Consider the following 19,593-nt stretch of genomic DNA (forward strand, 5'->3'; position numbering starts at 1 on the left):
TGAGACATCCAGAAAGACACTAAGAAAAGGTGGGTCCCACCTTTTATTAGGAATGTTCTGATTTGGATATCTTAGCCATTTTAGAACCGATTTTCAGCAAATAAACGTTGAATCCCTCTTGGAATTACATGCTCTTTCATATTTCATGACTATAGGGTTTCTCATTATCTCACCAAAAATATTAGAAACCTGAAGTTAGGTCTCAACCATAACTATACAATACGCTCACTTTAAATTGATTAATCAGGTTTAATGAGAAATCCGATTCTACATTTAATAAATATGTGACCACCAAGCTCAAACCCCAAATGAAATAGGCCAAAATGAATTTCCTCTTTTGTACATAAACTAAAAGACAAGGCTCATCCTCTACTCCAAATCAATGCAAATCCATAAGCGATTCCCATAGCGACATAGGTGTATGCAAAAGCTGGACCGCGCGAAGATATATTATCATCCCCTAATGCCCCGATAACACATTGTCCAAGACAATTAATTTGGCTCAGGGAATGACAGAGCTGCAAGGAGTCATTGGTATATAAATACAAATTCTTCTTGCATCTAATAAAAAAGAAATGTATGTGCAGTATCGCAGGGTTTTACTACCCTGTTGCATATGCAAAATATACCGGAGGAAATCTAAAAAAAAAAATCATACATGACTTACCTTGGATTGCACACACCTGTCAAAAGAATATGGGCAGGAAATTCAACTCTAGGACTGTTCAGTATAATTATCTATGTCGTTTCTATTTAAGGTCAGTTTATCGCGATATACAAGTTTGTTTGCCTATCATGCTACTTTTACGTTACTCAATACAATAGAGATTATGAGGTATTTATAGACGCCACTTCACCGTATTTGAAGCGAGTGTACCGAGTTCATGTACAGAGAGCACGGTCATTTTGGGCAAACAGCTGTGGATGTTGGACTCTTACTAGTATGGTAGCACAGTCATGGTGGTCACCAGGTTGGGGGTGGGGAGGGGTGCGCTGGGTGCAACCGCACCCCCCCCCCCTTAAACACACACACACACACACACACACACACACACACACACACACACACACTTCAGTCTGCGAGCGACCTCTACGCCGGACGCTAAAGAATTATGTTTTTTTTTCCTTTTTCTTTTTCTTTTTTGAACTAGGGCCGAAATATTCAAACAATTCAAACAATTCGCACCCCGGGCTCTGGCAGCACTGATTTTATACATATCTATTGTACAGTGTTTATTATTTATCGCCCGTACTGTACATCCGTACGGTACGGTACGGTACCTGTACGTGTGCTACAAGGATGTAGGGTCTATGTACAGCACTTTACTTCTGACCAATCCAAACTGAGAATGCGAGCCCAAGTGCGAGCCTTAGCCTCATACAATCTTTGAAGGGCAAGTATATCATTTTGCCCCCAATAATTCGCGAGACGAGAAGATTTTCTTGCTTTTTTGACCAAAAAAAAAAGTTGCCCCATGAAAAAACATTGGAGGGGCAAGCATATTATAATTTTGCCCCCCCCCCCCCGCCCCCATGATTAATAATTCCCGAGATGAATAGATTCTCTTGCTTTTTTTGGACAGAAATCTGTCCAAATATTTCACTCAAAGTGTGAGCTAGGTTGCTGAAATTCAATTCTAAAAATGCAAAGTCTCTCTCGTGTGATGGGAGGGAGGTACCCCTTCCCACACCCTCCCCCGTTTTGGTCTATTTTCCATGGACTTAATACACTTTTAGATTGACAGATTTACAAATGTTTCATCGAAAGTGTGCACCAGATCTGTCACTTCATTAAAAAATAATGCAAAAGTTCCGTCGTGTGGGAGGGGATGATTATCTCCTTTCAATTAACCCTTTCCACGCTTGGTTTTCCTTCATTTATTAGTACACTAAAAGTCTTGGGGGATTGAGAACTTCCAAAATTCAAAATGTCTTTTTGAGCTATTTTCATTTGAATTCTGAAGATGCGAAAGCTTCCTCGTATGAGGGACATCGATCCCGGAGGACAAGGGGGTAAACATATCACTTCGTCCCCCTATAATTCTCGAAATGAGGGAAAGTTTTCACTCATTGTGCAACGGAATGTTGAATTTCAATTCTGAAAATGCAAAATCTCCGTCGCGTGGGAGGATTATTCCCCTCCCACACCCTCCCCCGTTAGGCGTCCATCCACATACACTTAGCAAACTTGGGGGATTGACAAATTTCGGAATATTTCATCAAAAAGCATGTTTGATATCTGTTACTTAAATTCAAATATATTCAAAAGTTCCCTCATCTTCTTTAATCTATGTTTTTCCCGCTCTGTTCCTACCCACAGATTAAGACTCCACAGGGGACTGACAATTTTTCGGAGTATTTCACAGAAGTGTGCATCAGATTGTTCTATTTCAATTCAAAAATGTAAACGCTCCGCCGTGTAGGAAGGGGCTACCCCTTTTCACACCCTCCCCCTGTCAACTTCCATGTATCACTATGCCTACACATTGATGTTGCACACGTGGAAACAAGAGCTGATATGCCGCGAGTTAGTCAAGCAATTATCTCTTTTCTTTTTTATAGGAAAAAAAAAACTCAAATTCACCAGAATTGTGCACTAGAACGTTGATTTTCAGGTCTGAAAATGCAAAATCTCCCTGGCGTGGGAGGGGGCTATACCCCCACCCACATCCTCGCACATAATGCTATATTCCATCTTCAAGTTTTTGCCTCCCTCCCCCCTCCCCCCCCCCCCCCCCCCAAACATGAAAATGGATCGACGCCCCTGGAATGGATTAAGTAGAGAAAGTTATGTGCTAAAAATGTGTTAAAATAGATTTTAAAGAGCGATCCCTATTCACCAAAATCACGATACCAATTAGCAGCCTTATACTCTGTGTCTGGAGACATACCAACTAAAGTTCATTGAGACTTGCTTGAATTGGCTCATTTCTAAACGGCTTCTTGTGCTTCTGATCGACCGCAATACATTACATAATTTTTCTAATTAAAATGTGAAGACCTAATTAATTATGTCAATATAGGATAATATTAAATGGATTAGTCAAATACCGGTTAGTGATTGGCTAAACACAGTCACGTGATGGAGGCACATTCGTTATGCTCGCCCATGGGCAGAACATTTTTGTAATGTTCTTCCATGGGAAAACATTTTCACGTAACAAATGACAGATGGCCAGGCCTAGGACCACGCGCGCACAGTGAATTTGGCTCTGCGCGAGCGATCGAGTGCGTTGTGCTGGTGGTTGACGTTGACGTATTTAACGTATTTGACTTACCCATAACAGATAATGACTTTTGTTTTCGGGAACATGTACCAAACGTTTCGGGAAGCTATAAGTCCCTCGACTTCGTCTCTGGATTTGAAACCCTTCGGGTGGAACATTCGGTATGTTCCCTCCCCCGCCAGTCATCATCTATATAATGTGTTTTATATACATATCATATATCTATATGATTAATTACAATCTATTGATAATCAAAACAAATGAAAATGAATCAATAAAGTATTTCTGAGGAAAAACAAAACAGAACAGTAACTTTGATGGTGTTGTCCATTGAATTTGGTTAAGACGAATCAGAGGTGCAGTGATTTCAGGACTTTAGGATGATCAGTTTATATGTCATCTATATTAAAGGGATGGTACAGTATTGGTGGAGATGAGAATTGGGCTCTTAACTTTTTGCGAGACACCAAGAAAACACTTATGATATGGTACAGAGCATACCATTTTAAGAGGAATTCAAAGTTTATTTGATGAAAATCGGGTTTGGAATGACTGAAAAAATCCAAAATCAAAGTAAAACAAAGCGATTGTAATAAAGTGTGGGTCCCACTCTTTATTAGAATCGCTCTTGTTTTTTTTTTGGATATCTCAGCCATTATAATAACCAATTTTCATCAAATAAACGTTGAATTCCTCATAGAATTACATGCTCTTTCATATTTCATTAGAGGTTTCTCATTATCTCACCAAATAATGTTAGAAACCTGAAATTATAGGTCTCAACCAAAACTATACGATCCCTTTAAGTAATGTGTGTATGGACGTATGTATGGGGGATTTTAGGGACACACTGTTATATCATCAATAACTATATGATATTAATGTATATATATATATATATATATATATATATATATGATAAGATATTGCCTGTTAGTCAATCTATAAGGGCAGTACATGCATGATTCGATAGGGTGCCCTCTACATCAGAGTATTCTATCTTGTCCCCAGAACCTGTACGGTAAAAAAAAAAAAAAAAAAAAAAAAAAATCAGTACATGTATTGTTGTTTTGATTTGTTTCTTCGTTGTACGACATGATCGTTCAAAAATCAAATTCCCCTATAAAATATCCGTCCAGTATGTTTATGTGTGTATGTGTGTGGGCGTGTGTAAGGGCGTCGGAAGCGAGGGGGGGGGGGGGGCGCAGAGGGGGCACCTTTTTTTGAGGGGGGGGGGGTGGCAAAACGAGTTTTTGTCCCCACCCCCAAGTGCCCCCTGTAACAAATAATTAATCAATTATCATAAGACAAAAATGAACAATAACACGTTTTTCTTGTCTAAACGTTGTCAATTTCATAACTGAAAATGCAAAATTTTCGCCCCGGTAAACTAATGATATACATTATTACATCCATACACTAATATTTACTTATGAGTAAATTTAGTGTATAGATGGTAGCACCGCATCCTCCAGTGTGTCCCCTGAGACATTCCTTTAGTAAACCTTTCATTTTTCCTTTTCTTCTATGCTTTCTAGTAACATAAGAATAATTTTCATTACTCAAACAATGCGATCGAGTTTAAGCTTTTAATGAGTACATCTCAGACGAATGGCAAAGTGAAAGTGGCTCGCTCGATCTTCCCGTACTTATAGTAAACTGAATAGTTTTCATAAGTTATGATCATAGTCCTTCGCCACGATTTTTTTTTAAATCCCATAGATATTTGATTTAAAATGCTCTATCATATCTATAAACGCGACTTTTATACTCTGTTTTTACAAAAAGTCCTTACCGTGGGAGGGGGTATCCCCCTCACACACCCTCCCCCGCTCGGTCGCTTCGCTCCCTCGCCGAGGATCTCACACCGTCACATGTATCCCCGTAGTCATGATCATAGTTCTTCGCAGTGATTTTTTTAAAACTATGTTTAATTCCCTAGAAATTTGCTCTATAAACGCGACTGTTATACTCTGTTTTTACAAAAAGTCCCTAGCGTGGGAGGGGGTATCCCATACCCTCCCCTGCTCGGTTGCTTCGCTCCCTCGCCGAGGATTTCACATCGTCACATTAATGTGCCCCCGTCGAGATTTTGCCCCCCCCCCCAAAAAAAACAAAACAAAACAAAAAACAAAACAAAACAAAACAAAACAAAAAACGAAACAAAACAAAACAAAACAAAAACAAACAAACAAACAAACAAACAAACAACAAACAACAAACAAAAAACAAACAAAAACAAAAACAAAAACAGAAGTGTTCCTGCGCGCTTGGGTGTGTGTGTCACTTTGTGTGTTTAATCAAATAATGTCTCTAAGTATGATGTTTAAAATGATGTTCTATCAAGTGTGCACCAGATGGCACAATTCCACATCCCAAAATATGTGTACATTGCAAAGGCAACGTTCACAAATATTTTGAAAACAACTTATGCTTATGAATACGTGCCACCAGCAGTGTATGTATACACGTACAGTTATATGTGCATGCACATGATGATACAGGAACCAACAAATCGTATAAAAAAAAGATATATCACAGGTTACTATTAGCGTCAAAACGCACCCCCCCCCCCCCCCTTGAAAAAAAGCTGGTGACGCCCCTGCACAGAGTGGTGATGTTAGTACTCCCGTAGTTTTTGTTGTTGTTGCTGCTGCTGCTGCTGTTGTTGTTGTTGTTCTTGTTGTTGTTGTTGTTGTTTTGGTGTTGTTGTTCTTAAAGACGACAACACCAATGTTAATTTGTCAAAGACGGGAGACACTCAAGCTGAAATGTGTACTCCGGTAATCTCTGGTTTCTGGCTATTGGGATGATATCGACATATAGGATTATGTATGAGAATAAATGGATGAATATTATGTATATTTTCTTATATATATATATATATATATATATATATATATATGTATATATATATACATATATATATGTATATACATGTATAATAAATTGTGTGTGTGTGTGCGTGCGTGCGTCGTTAAATCTTGTGTTGTAAGATTGTTGTATACCTGCAGTTGTAGGCATTTGTACAAGTCTTTTTGTATATTTGTAAGTATCATCATAAACTGATTATAATGTTTGTATTCGTTTCATCGTGAATATACGATGTTTTAACGAAATTCGAATGAAGAATAATATTGAAAAGCCTAGGGGGAAAAAAGCGTGTTTGCGCGTGTATGTATCCGTGTTGTTGGTATGTTAAAGTTCCACTCAATGAACAATATGATCAAGACTTAATGTAGCAGTATATAGTCATTTTCTTATGGTTATATAATTACGACGAATATTGTGCATCTGCAATCACGTGACTACGGTGGACTTTAAAGAGGACCTCCGGATGATTTTCAGACTTTTACGTTTGAACAACCATAGATTAGTTAATCAGAGTACAGAGTTTCAGAATGTATAGTGATTAGGATGAGGAATGACAATGTTTTCAAAATTTATGATAAATTGCAATGAACAAGGATGATGACATGGCAGCCTCATCATAAGAGTGCATGAGTTGGGCTCAAGGAAGCAGAACAAAAGAAGAAGGCATGAATACATTCTTCACAGGTGAACTTGTTGAGCAAGCGGTATTGTAATGGAATTACACTGCTACATTTCTGAAATATGTAAGCCTCCTATGCCATCAACACTGTTCAGTGTAATTTGATTTTTAGTTTATTGGTTTCTCTGCTCAAGGACCACAATCGATTCCACGAATCTGTACATGGAGCTGTCGAATTACGTACTACATGATGTAAAATTATGAAAATCGTCTGGAATGCCCCTTTAAGTTGCCTCCTTCGTCCCACCTTCTTAATATGCATGCTTCAGAGTTACGTCATTTTCTTTCACTTTAGTTTGTAATTTTATGTTACCTTATGTTTTAAAGTGCTATTTTTGCATTCTATCGTACCGCATAGTGACCTGAAATTATCTAGAAGGTAAGACCTATTATTCTTGTAACATTTTTGTCCTCTCCTGTTCACTTACTCACCGTGACGTTTGAAAGCACCACTATGAAATAATAACTTGAACAGTCATACATACATACATACATACATATACATTATACACTACAGTCTTGTTAATAATATGAGTATATAAAAATATACTATTGGTTAAAATACACACAATATCAAGTCATTATATTCATCATATCAAAGTTCAGCAAAATAAGACTTGAATTTTGTTTATCTAGGGATGAAAAGAGAAAAATAAACACGAACAGAAAAACGCATACACATATTTTTGGCTGTAAAAAAAAGGTATAAAAAAACACAAAATAAAGCATGATTTTGAAGTCTCAAAGTCGTTCATGCCCCCCCCCCCCCCACACACACACATACATAAGCACATAAACTGAAAGAAAGAGTTCTGGTGTTCCTGTATGTTGCCTGATGTAATCTTATGCGTCTGAAGATATCAATTCATACGTAATCCGAATTGTATAAAGACTAACTGTTTTGGTAAACTTACATTTTATTGCTTACTACTGTCGAAACAACGTGTGACGTAACGTTTTATTCTTTTAATGATGATTTAGTTTCCATGCCACTATCTCCTATGAAAGAGACGAACTGGTTTAAGAGCAGAAAAGAACATCAGTACTCGGTAATCAAATAAGCAGCCATTTCTAATCACTTTTTCATACATATTCCAACACTAAAAGAAGAGAGAGAAACAAACGAAGAACAAACGTAATTCTTATCTAAACAATCGAGTGCGACGATGATATTTATTAGCGTCAATCTTTTCAATAGACATTCCAAGCTTTATACATCTTGTCTGTGCTTTAGCGTTAATACAGTCATAACTTTTAACAAGAAATACTAGTACATACTTCGTTATTGTTTCTAAAGTATAGAAGTAATTTGTGTCGAAGGAGATATTGCATCTTATGCGTCTGAGTTTGAGTTCTGGATATATTTCGAACATAATTCATGTGGAATCAAAGAGTCATGTGTTGTTCACGAAAGAAGATGTCCTAAAAACACCTGTGAACAATGTGTCGAGGTGTATCCAAAGAAATGTTTACATGAAAGATCAGCTGTAATAATCTTACGGCGGAATGAAGACGTTGAAAGTAAGAAAGTTTTAAAAGGGAAATCCAGTCCAAAAAAAAAAATAAGTTAGTCTGATAAAAAAAAAGAATAAAATCATACGAGTTTAGATATAAATAATTGACTGAAATCGGATGAAAAATAATGCAGTTATGAAATTTTGAAGTTTTGCTAATTTCTGTGAAACAGTTCTTTTACAGAGGATATGAATATGTAAATAAGTGAGCTGACCATGTCATAACCTCACAATTTTCCATTGATCGTGTACAAAAAAAAATGACGAAAATTCAATGTTTCTGTCATTGAAGTCTGAAAAATAATGTTATTACTGGTTGAATAACTTCAGAATAGTGATCAGTTAGATATATCAGGAGTTGAGCCTCAGGCATAATTGCGTTTGAATGAAAAAAATGAAAATTTTAATCAATGTAAGTAAATTCTGCATTTCACAGGAAGTATAATAAATGCACAGAAACTATTGAAAGATGATATCAAGTTTGAAGCATGACACTTTTTTATATCATTTCCATCATTTAAAAACGCGTCTGTCCTGACTTTTAGAATGCTAAACTGACTAGACAACAAAGACGACAGACAGAAACCAAACATGGGTTTCCTCCCAAATATTCGCCGTATTCATTGAACCTTTCTTCTCATTCGCCATGATGCAGCATTCCGTGACCTCATTCTATAATCAAGTTCAGATGAATATAAGAATATTGAGGCCTGAGACGGTTGTCATGGAAATGGAGAATGCCTACTTAAGAATCTCGTACATATCCATCGTGGCTTTCGCCCCGATACCGTCCGTGTAGCGGTCTTTGTAAAAACTGCTGACGAAGTCGCTGGTGGGGTAGCGGAGCTTGGGCTCTGGGGTGCTAAGGACCTCGCTGACCACCTTGGCGATGTCGTCTCCCGTCTGGAAGTAGGGGCCGAAGTCCTTAAACAACTTCTCCATGAATTTTCCCATCAGCTGCAGAGAAAATGTGGATACATACATGGATGTCACTCTGACAACAGACAAACTAACATGAGGTGAACGAAGACCGGCATGTTTGAAACGATAATTGTAAACAACTATGGCACTATATCTGGATTGAATTTGTGATGATAACAATCCGGGTGATGATTAACATATTAGTTAGGGCAGTATCGAGTTGTATAGTTCTTTACAATGAGGTAGAATTTATGATATTAGATTTCATTTACAAGTGATCTATCAAGCAATCATGATAGAAATAAGTACGTTTCTCACAACCGTAATTAAGACTACGGAAAAACAAAGTTAATGTGATGACAGTCTGTTCTAGAGTCTCCAAAACTGCGGCAATAATGCAGTGTATTTTTTTTTCTGCGTTATTAATTTGAATTTGTGGGGTTTTTTTTAAGGAAAAAAGATATTAGTATACATATTAGTAGGTATTAGGCGTGAATATTCACAACTGAATGACACACACCTTAAGATTAAAATAACAAATACAACATAAGACCACTTGACAATGTGGAATTCTGATGTCATCAAAAAATTGAATTTGCTGAAATAACAACCTCAAGACAACAACATTAACATCTGTATAATTTTCGGAGGACGTATTCCCTGGAGCACCCCGTCATTCAGTAGGACAGGTGCTGGATTAATCGTTACTTGACAGACTATCGCACAACCGCATCTTTCGCTGTTCAATTTGTCGTTGTTGTTGTTGTTTGCATTTATTCTGCTTCTTAAGCCAAACCAAAACACGATTACATTTTTTTTTTAGAGAATTAGACCCTAAATGACAAGGAAGGAAATCAAAAGTACAATCTCATATAACACTATAGCATAATCATTGTAAAATATTTATGGTTTTATAAAGTCCGGATAGGCAGGACTTTCGATTCAAAAAGGAAGCAGGAGACAGTTATTACAGTTCAGTTACATCCTTAGAGAACGTATCCTCTGGTGTTAATTTGTGACATATGTAAACATACAACATGGATGCCTGGAGATTATATGATTATTTTGATGATGATATAACGGGAAAAAGAGAAAAGGAAGAGAAAGGCTAGTGATATAGTTGGAATTCCTAGAAGGCCAGTAGCTGCAAATCACATTGACGAACTCATAATTGCCACATATATAATGTGATGCTTATTGGTCAAAATTACAAATACGCACTAAATCTACGTATATTAATAAGTAAAACAAATGAAACATATTCTTAGGGGCACCTTTATGCAATTAGCGACAGGAAAATTAGGACATTATGCAAATGCTTCGGATAAATAAATGCAAGGCAAGGGCGGATCCAGGAATTCCGTGAAGGGGGTGGGGGGGGGGGGGGGGTGGCGTAAAAAATACTTCTGCTACTTCCTGGTTTCATCTCATTTTTTTCTTTTTATTTCTTTTGTTTTAACAAAAGATAAAGAAGGGGCGCCCTCTGGATCCTCCACTGCAAGGTCAACCCTTCACCTTAGCCGATGGTGACTCGGCCTTGGCTGTCTCGGGAACTCCGCCGGCGTTTTCCGTAAATTTCGTGTCGACTGGACCAGGGCACACACTTGTGATCCTATGAGAGGACGTGAGAGAGAAAGAGAAAACGTGGAAGAGACAAGAAGATAGAAAGGCGGGAGGAGTTACAGACTTGATCTTATCAAATAGCATCATTCATGGCTCTGCTAAATCCATGAAAATGATTTAAGTTGTCGAATATCTTTCAAGGCAAACTGTCAAGCATTTATGACTGGACTGCGTATGCTACGAACCCGTATAGTATCTAACATCACAATGAAATCAATTACTAGTACATCAACTACGCCAGGCATGATTGTGATGATACCGTTCAAAACACATTTTTAGGGTCCTTCACAAGAAACATGATCGATTTTTCTCTTTCTTTATTTTCTTTATTTTTGCTATTTTATTCTTCATTTTCTTCTTTCCACTGTTGCTTATCAAGTCCGCGAGTCTGCCTATCACAAGCGAATTTTCTCCTTGCCTGATATTGACCGATTCGGGTTCGTTGAGGGCAGCAGACAATTTGTGGCACTGGGCGCAGCCATAAGCGCATTTTGAGGTGTCTTAGCCGACCCCCCTCCTCTCCCCCACCCCACGGGCAACATGTTTATCGCGCACTTGTAACAAAGGTTCGCGCACTCAGTACGAGACGCCCATTGGCTAAAACAACCATGCATCACTTTTCATTCCGTGCTCGTGGGGGGGGGGGGGGGGGGGGGAGTGGGAGGGGGTCGGCTAAGACACCGCGTAATGGCGCTGCCATGCCAAAAATACACATAGCGCGTCACAGAATCGGTCGATACATGTAACGATCATGTAACATTTTCTTCTAAAATTGTGTGGGTAACCAGAAATTAAAATAAACAACATAACACTCGGATTATTGTAAGTTTTGTTCTCACGTATCTCCTTCTTGAACGGGAAAAAGAGAAGTTTACTCATTTCTCTATATACACTCAATCATTTCTATCAATATCTGCAATTATTCGGACTTGATCTGTCAAAACATCGAAAATTCACGAAAAATGAACATATCATCACATATTTGTTGTTGTGTTTTAAGTGAAATCTAACTCCGAAACAAATCTTGAATCAGAACGCAGTCCGTGATTGAGATATAACAGCCCCTTCCAGTGGAAATTGTTATAATTTTTTAAGTATTAAGTAATTTTGTTTTTAGTATCTCTATAAAAGCATATTTTCCCGCTAAAAGTCTTAACATAATAATTCACCCACCAGACGTTGAAAGGTCGTAATTCGGGGTACAAGGATTCCGTGATTCCGTCAACGGCAGCCTTTGTCCCGGCGTAGAGAGAGTTAAACGGAATCGCTGTATTTAAAGACGATTTTGGACAAAGTTTTGAGAATGATGTTATTTGGAAAGGATCCTGGCACTTCTCAAACTACGACTAGGCCGTTGCACACTCTACGACTTTCGACTGACAGATTTTGGATCCGAAATAAATCACATTACATTCAGAATAAACACACTCGTTTATTTCAGATCCAAAATTGCTTAGTCGTGTAAAGTGGTGGAGTAACATACCCACTTTACTGTATAGATATAAAGTACTGGAAGAAAGCTGGAATATAGTAGCTTTCATACCAAGACATGTAGTATAAGTTTATGGAGCAACTTGCCCATTTTAGTGTACATACAGTTTGTAGAACCAGAAAGCTGGAATCTATTTATTACCAAGATACAATAGCTGCTTGGTACACAGTGTATTATATAGTGCCACCACGCAACCTAAAGGCTGAATGAGTTTATGAAACAAAAGAGGTACTGCCACCCTACTTGAATAGTGGATTTAGTGGCAATGACTGGACAGTGGCAATGACTGGACAGTGACTTAGAGATAGAAAACCACATAAAAGTGGCTGGTATTGTTCTATGTTACTTTGAAGTTTGCCACCTTGTGATGCTGTACAAAGAACCAGAGTACAGCATACATGTATAGAATACTTTGTATTAAGTCTCTTTTTCAATCTCCCTCTCTCTCTCTCCCTATCTCTCCCTCTGCCTCTTTGTCTCTCTCTCTCTCTCTCTCTCTCTCTCTCTCCCCCTTACCATTCATGGTCAGTTTTTGTATAAAGTTTTTGTATAAAGTTTCTTTGAGAAGGGTTAGTCAGGAAAGCTTGGGTATGATACAAGAGATGAGTATTATGGGATAGTAGGAGCAGGAGAGTGTACTTAGTATATATTGGAGTTGATACTTCTGTTCGGGGTCTCTCTCCCCAAGCCCTGCGAAGTGGAAGGACGTGTTCCAATTTCTCCGAGATCAAGCTGCATGTTATACCTAAATGTTTTAGTGGAGAAACTCAACCTTTTGCATCTATACACGAAGTTCCGCCCTGACATAGCTAAGTCATGTCCACTGTACGTCAGTTCAAAGTTGATGAGATGTTTTGAATTATATTTTATGGACGCTTTGCTGTACATTCGAAACGGTCTGTTATATGTTGGTCGGTCTAAGGAGAAGTCAAATGACTACTTAGTGCTTTGTGGACCAGACATGCAGCTTCAAGAATTTGCAGCAAGCCCGAAGTTACCTTCATTTGGACAAGGACCCCCCCCCCCCCCCCCAACTGTGCGAGTCAGCTCAACGCAGAGATGTCTTCAAGTCATTATTCGCGGCCCCTCTCATGGACTGAGCGCTCCAACGAGATTCGCCATCAGTTAGCATGTTAATTCGACCGTGAGGACTGTATTTGTGAGCATTTTGCGCGAATATTGAATGATAGTGCATGACCCAATCCCCTTCATTGAATATCAGAGTGGACTTATATGTGAGTACATTCTTATCTCTGTCATTTGTATATGTATAATAACTCTTTATATTTTTCATGGTTAAAAGAGATCAAACTGGTTGCTCTGATGCGTGACTTTGAATAAATTTCAACACCAACAAGGTGATTAATGTAATCCAATGTGTACCACATTGTCTTTGTCACTGCTTTGACGCCCACATATTTGGTTTGTTTAATGTTTCTGTGTGATATATCCATTTGGATGAAATTATGTATTCGGGGTGAGAATAAGCCATCCTGACAAGTGACTTTATTCGACATACACTCTAAACACCCCCTTACAGTCGTACGACCGAGAGTCGTATATAGTGTGCCATGTGTGCGGCGGCCTTTAAATGAACAAAATCTGAACAAAATCGAAATGCAGCATTTTGGTGTGTTTTTTCAAATAATAGATTTAGCAATCTTATGTGATTACTTTGTATCATTATACGTCATATCGTGGGTGTCGGTCTGGATTAGTGGGATGACCCCGTTCATTTGCCTGTAGTAATGACATCAACATGCGTAGGTCTCTTGATACTCACGATAGGCAGAGATAACGCTGCTGATGTTGATGATGCGGCCAGACTTTCGCTCCTTCATCCCGGGCATCACTTCTTGGATCAACCGAACCGTGCCGATGACATTGGTGTCAATCATGCTGCGTACATGATCCAGGGTCATGTCTTGGAAGAGCCCCAGGAATCCATAAGCAGCGTTGTTAACTGGTGTTTCGAAATAGAAGTCAGATTGACATGTTTTACCCTCTTATCATAACTAGTAATAAAGGGGCATTCCTGACGATTTTCATAATTTCACATTATGCATAGTACAACAGCTCCATCTATAGGTTTGAGAAATTTATTGTAGTCCTTGATTAGAGAAATCAATATTCTGAAAACCCTAAAACAAATTACACTGAACAGGGATGATGACATACTTTCAGAAATGTAGCAATTTAATACGATTACAATACCACGTGCTAGACAAGTCCAACTACAATTTTGTTCGGCTTCCTCGAGTCCCTACTCATGCGTTAAACTGTCCCTAATCACGTATTCTTACAGTGAGGCTGCCATGGGGATTGTCATCATCCTTGTTCATTAAGATTTGTTAGAAATTTAGAAAACATTCTAATGCCCCATCCCAATCACAATAAATTTTGAAACTCTGTACCCAGTACACATTGCAGTATAACCAATTTAGTTGTTCATATGTAAAAATCTGAAAATCATTCCGAGGTCTTCTTTAATATCTTTATTTCTGCATGTTCTTATTGGTCTGAGTTAATGATCAATCATCATCATCAACCGTGTGAGCTGATTAATAAGATTCATTCCAGAATTCTACATCATCGCTAAAGTAAATAAGTATCTCTCATGTAAGCATGTATACACATTGCTTAAAGTGTCCTTTGCTCAAGTAACATCCTCATAGTTAACCAGAGAGGCAGGTAGAGTTGACGTAACTGCTTTCCGTCGTCTCTAATTATGTAATATAAACACAATTTTTCGCAGAATGGTATAAGATTATTATCCATCATATTGACTTTTAAGTCCGGGTGTTGCGACATAAATTGTCGCCCCGTCAAAAAAAAAATTGTAGCCTCCTGATACAGGTGACAATTTGTGACCGAGTTGGTGGCTTAAATTGTCGCCCCGTCACAAATTGTTGTCTGGCGGCAATTTTTGACGGGGCGACTAATGTCGCAACATCCGGGTAAACGTAAGTAGTTTTTTTTTTCTTAACTTCAAGCAATGTGTCAAGTATAGGACATTGCAGATGACAAGTTCAAGTCACAGGAAGTATTTTTCTTTTAATTCCTAATCAGAGTTAACAAATTGAAAACATCAATCAAGAGAATGTCAGCTCTACATGTATTTCAACGAAGTGAATCCTTAGTTATGGGAATGTACAGGGTGAGTAGAAGAAAAACGTTTCAACTGATAAAATTGGCTTTTATTGAAAAAAAAAATCATGAAGGAAAGGGTATCAAACATGTGTTGAACAAGTGTTTCATCTTGGGGTGCATTTATCAACTCTTTTTCTCGGCAGAAACAGGTTTTCCAAACGGCTGTCAAGGATTTTTTACGAGATGATAAACGCAAAGCTGTTTTGAAAGCCTTTTCGGGAAGCCTTTTCGAAAGTCACAAATTTGCGCTTTCCGAAACAGGTTTCCTAAACAGGTTTCCAGAAACGTGTTTCTAGAAGCCTTTTGAAGCGAGGTGTTTTGAAACGGCTTTGTACTGCAGTTACGAACTATGCATGCCTAATGACGTCTTCTCTTCGGGTCGAATTGCGCAATGCAGCTGTGCAGTGACAGGCAAGTGGTTTTCTTATCGTGTTCGCGAAGAGTTGACAAACGCAACTATTTTGGAAACCTTTTCCAAAGGGCTTTGGAAATGGCTTTGGAAAGGGCTTTGGAAACGGCTTTTGAAAGCCGTTTGAACAGGGGAAAGATGATAAACGCAGCCTTGGAAGCCGTTTCTGATAAGGTGAACTTGTTACGCAAGTGGTATTGTAATGGAATTACCCTGCTACATTTCTGAAATATGTAAGGCTCCTATGCCATCAACACTATTCAGTGTAATGCATTTAAGATTTTTCAGAGTATTGTTTCTCTGCTCAAGAACCACAATAAATACCACAAATCTATACATGGAGCTGTTGATTTATGTACTAATAATGATGTGAAATTATGAAAATCGTCTGGAGTGCCCCTTTACCTCACGACAGCGATCCTTCTTGACAAAAAAATGTAGATTTCAAAACAATGCGACAGAGGCCTTTGCAGACGCTTCCAATGCTGTTTAACAAACATCTTGTCCTTATAGGCAAACTGGGTAAACAATTAAAAGACATCCAGGCTGTCGAAGATTAGCTGGGTTTGTGTGTGTGTGTGTGTGTTTATCTGACTGACTGAGTGTGACTGTGTGTGTGTTTTGTTATTTGTGGCGTGATTTATTTTGTTAAGAATGTTATGTGGATCTGCATAGACTGAATTCATACCCAAATCCAGTTTTTCTATTCAAATATCGCACAAGTACTACCTCGGCACAAGTCGATTTTGCTCTCAAAGTTTGAGAGAGTTCAGTCCTGCGTTAAACATAAACCACAAAAGAATGATATTGGAAGATTCCGAATAAAATATCTTTGAAATCAGCGTTGAATACCTTCCTTTTATGGCTTTTTGCAAAAAAAAAAAAAAAAATGAAATTCGTAGTACCTTTTTTACACACCCGGTATAGTCTCAAATTGAAAGTTATGGCTTGTACTATAGCAATATGAGTATTGAAATCTTTATACAACTGAATGGAAGTGAAAGAATGATGAAAAAATAATACTTTACTCAAAATATCGAGGCGGCCATGCTTGTCGTGGATTGCCTTCATTTCTCTCTTGATCTGGTCTTCCTTGGTGACGTCGAGCTCGTTGATGAAGAGCGACTTGTTGAGAAGGTTTCCCGCCGCTTTCTCGAGTTCGCCCTTCTTCGCGAGGTTCCTCATCGACGCGTAGACCAGGTACTGGCTCGGGTTCTTGGCCAGGTGGACCGCAGTGGAGAGACCGATGCCGGACGAACAGCCGGTGATGAGAACGATTTGAGGTGCCATGGTTTATCTAGAAAACTGCTTTTGAAGAGGCGGTTATGGGGAAACAAGAAAAGTAAGATAGAAAAATATACTATTTGTAGCTACGACTTCTCTATACCTTGAATGAAAAATTCCCTTCGAACGAATGCACTGGTAAATCTTACATGCAAGAGCATTCTTCTGAATGGAATTCTTCATTCAAGGTCCTTCCACTCATTCCACAGTCATGACAGTACACTGTATTGTATCAATCTATATATGTATATATATATGTATATATATATATATATATATATGCATATATATATATATATATATATGCATATACATATATATATATATATATATATATATATATATATATTGAAAGTGAACTCGTACCATACGCGTTTGAACAACGTCTTGGAATGGAACCTCAAATATGTATTCAAGGATGACAATTTCAGCAAGTAAATTTAATCGATTTATGTTCTTCTTTCGATATGCAGCACTTATTACGCCATCAATATACTGCATATACAGCAGAAGACTTAAACATTTAGATCTAATCGACTTTACTATAATTTTCTTTCGATATACAGCACTCTGGTCTCCATGAATATTCTGTCATATAGCCGAGAACTTCTAATCCGTTTCAATTAATACAGTAATCACACAAAAAAGAGGAACCCAGATATCACAAATAACAACAGAAAACACTGGATACTGTTAAACAAGACGACTGGATGCTGGATTGACGCGTCGTATGTTCTGTAAGATTTCGCTCTGCACTCCTTTTGTCTGTGATTTTGTTTGTTATGTAATATGAATTCTGCAGATTGCAATGAGGCAATTTTTTATTAATTCATTTTTTTTTTTTTTTGGGGGGGGGGATATGCCCTAGCATTGCCAGGTGCAGGTTCGCACACACCTTGATCGAGCGGGAAAACACTGGTAACAAAAATGAACCTACCCCATGTAAATAGGACCACATTTCTATCATCATCATCACCATAATCATATATAGTCGTAATTGAAGTGTTATTATTGTGTAATGATGATTATTCATTTCTATATCATGTAGTAGAGCAGAACAGGGGCAACATTGGCAACCTTCGTGCTGGAATCCAACACACTTTCCTTTCAAAACACCCGAAAAAAAACAACAACTTGCTACTGAAATGCAATTGCTGAACCTTATTCATATAGTAGGAAAAATTACAAACAACATACATTTGACTGCTGCAATGCATTTAGGAGGCTAGGCTTCTTTGTAAGCACATTATCAAAACATGAAGGATTTTGCTTCCTGCAAATCGAGAATGGTAAAATGCCTTAAATGGCTGTGTGCAGAAAAATTTAAAATGCAAATGTCATCAAGCCATGAAAAAAGTATTACATTTTCCACTTACTAATAAGGCATGGTCCTCACACAGAGATCAATCAAATTGCTGTTCAATGTAAAACTGACTATACTGGTTCGCAATATGCAACATTAATGGAATTTTGAGACATGCTTTCCTTTAATCCTTCTTGTAAAGTTGTGCAGAGCTATATTCACATCGAATCTTTACAACACAGACCAATGCATGGTCTCAAGTTAAACTCTAGCATTTTCAACGTAAATTATAACGACATGCAGATAAAAATCCTTGAGCGCATGAAGGTATTACAATGTTATTAACGATCCTACTACCTCAGTAACTGTTCCACGACATGAACTTGGCTTGGTTATTTACAGGACAGAAGACCACTCTTTATACGAATTCCTCTTCCTTAATCGAAGCAACATAAATATATTTATAAGGACTAAAACATCGCCGACCATTTGCCGATATCTATAAAGCTTAATTCACCAGAAGAAATTAAACCAATGATAATAATATCATCATGCATGGCTTACCTTGGATTGCACAAACCGGTCAAGAAAGCTTATAGGCAGGAGAGTCGAGTCTGGGACTGCTCAAGATGTTGATGTCCCATCTATTTATAGCCAGACTAACCAAACGCGATACCAGTTTGTTTGCCTACTAAGCTGCGTGGTAGACGCCACTTCAGGAGAATGCCTAGTTCATGTAGAATACGCTGCAGAGCCCATGGGCAAAGTTCTCGGTAGAAACAACAGAACTTCGAAACAAAGTTCTTTTGGTAATGCATTTTATGTCAATAAAAAAACATTGTTTGATCATTACACCATCTGATTCGCATTATATGCTTGCTATATCACTATTTCCTCAATGCATGTGGAATTTGAAATTCCGTATCTCTCGGTCTTTATCTAGTTAACCCTGCAGTGAGTGCCGACTGACACAGAAAACTCCATAGCATTGTGCACACTGCCTGGAGTCCCTGGCACACAAAGGGTTAATCCTCTGCGATTCTCTTCATTTCATTTCACACAAATACTGTACACGTATCAGATCACACTTTTCATCTCAAGGACTATCTCGAACGAA

At 38.1% G+C, this 19,593-nt stretch overlaps 1 protein-coding gene across 2 annotated transcripts; it reads right to left on the bottom strand.

Annotated features, from left to right (window-relative positions):
• Positions 1-7,919: 7,919 nt before the first annotated feature.
• On the bottom strand, positions 7,920-19,119 carry LOC139720950 (retinol dehydrogenase 8-like). 2 transcript variants are annotated; one of them, XM_071632281.1, is made up of 6 exons: positions 19,041-19,119; positions 16,918-17,197; positions 14,114-14,293; positions 12,012-12,105; positions 10,731-10,827; positions 7,920-9,251 (listed from the first exon to the last, which is right to left on the bottom strand). In XM_071632281.1, the coding sequence occupies exons 2-6, from the start codon at positions 17,177-17,179 to the stop codon at positions 9,036-9,038; spliced, it is 849 nt and encodes a 282-aa protein (XP_071488382.1). In that variant the 5' UTR covers positions 17,180-17,197; positions 19,041-19,119; the 3' UTR covers positions 7,920-9,035. The 2 variants fall into 2 exon arrangements, with proteins under 2 accessions (XP_071488382.1, XP_071488381.1); XM_071632280.1 differs by having other exon boundaries at positions 16,918-17,194; positions 19,041-19,112.
• Between the last annotated feature and the right edge of the window lie 474 nt (positions 19,120-19,593).

Source organism: Diadema antillarum, unplaced genomic scaffold, assembly GCF_040938485.1.
Source record: "Diadema antillarum isolate AM-2024a unplaced genomic scaffold, OU_Dant_1.0 scf00000135, whole genome shotgun sequence".
In the NCBI taxonomy this organism is placed as follows: domain Eukaryota; kingdom Metazoa; phylum Echinodermata; class Echinoidea; order Diadematoida; family Diadematidae; genus Diadema; species Diadema antillarum.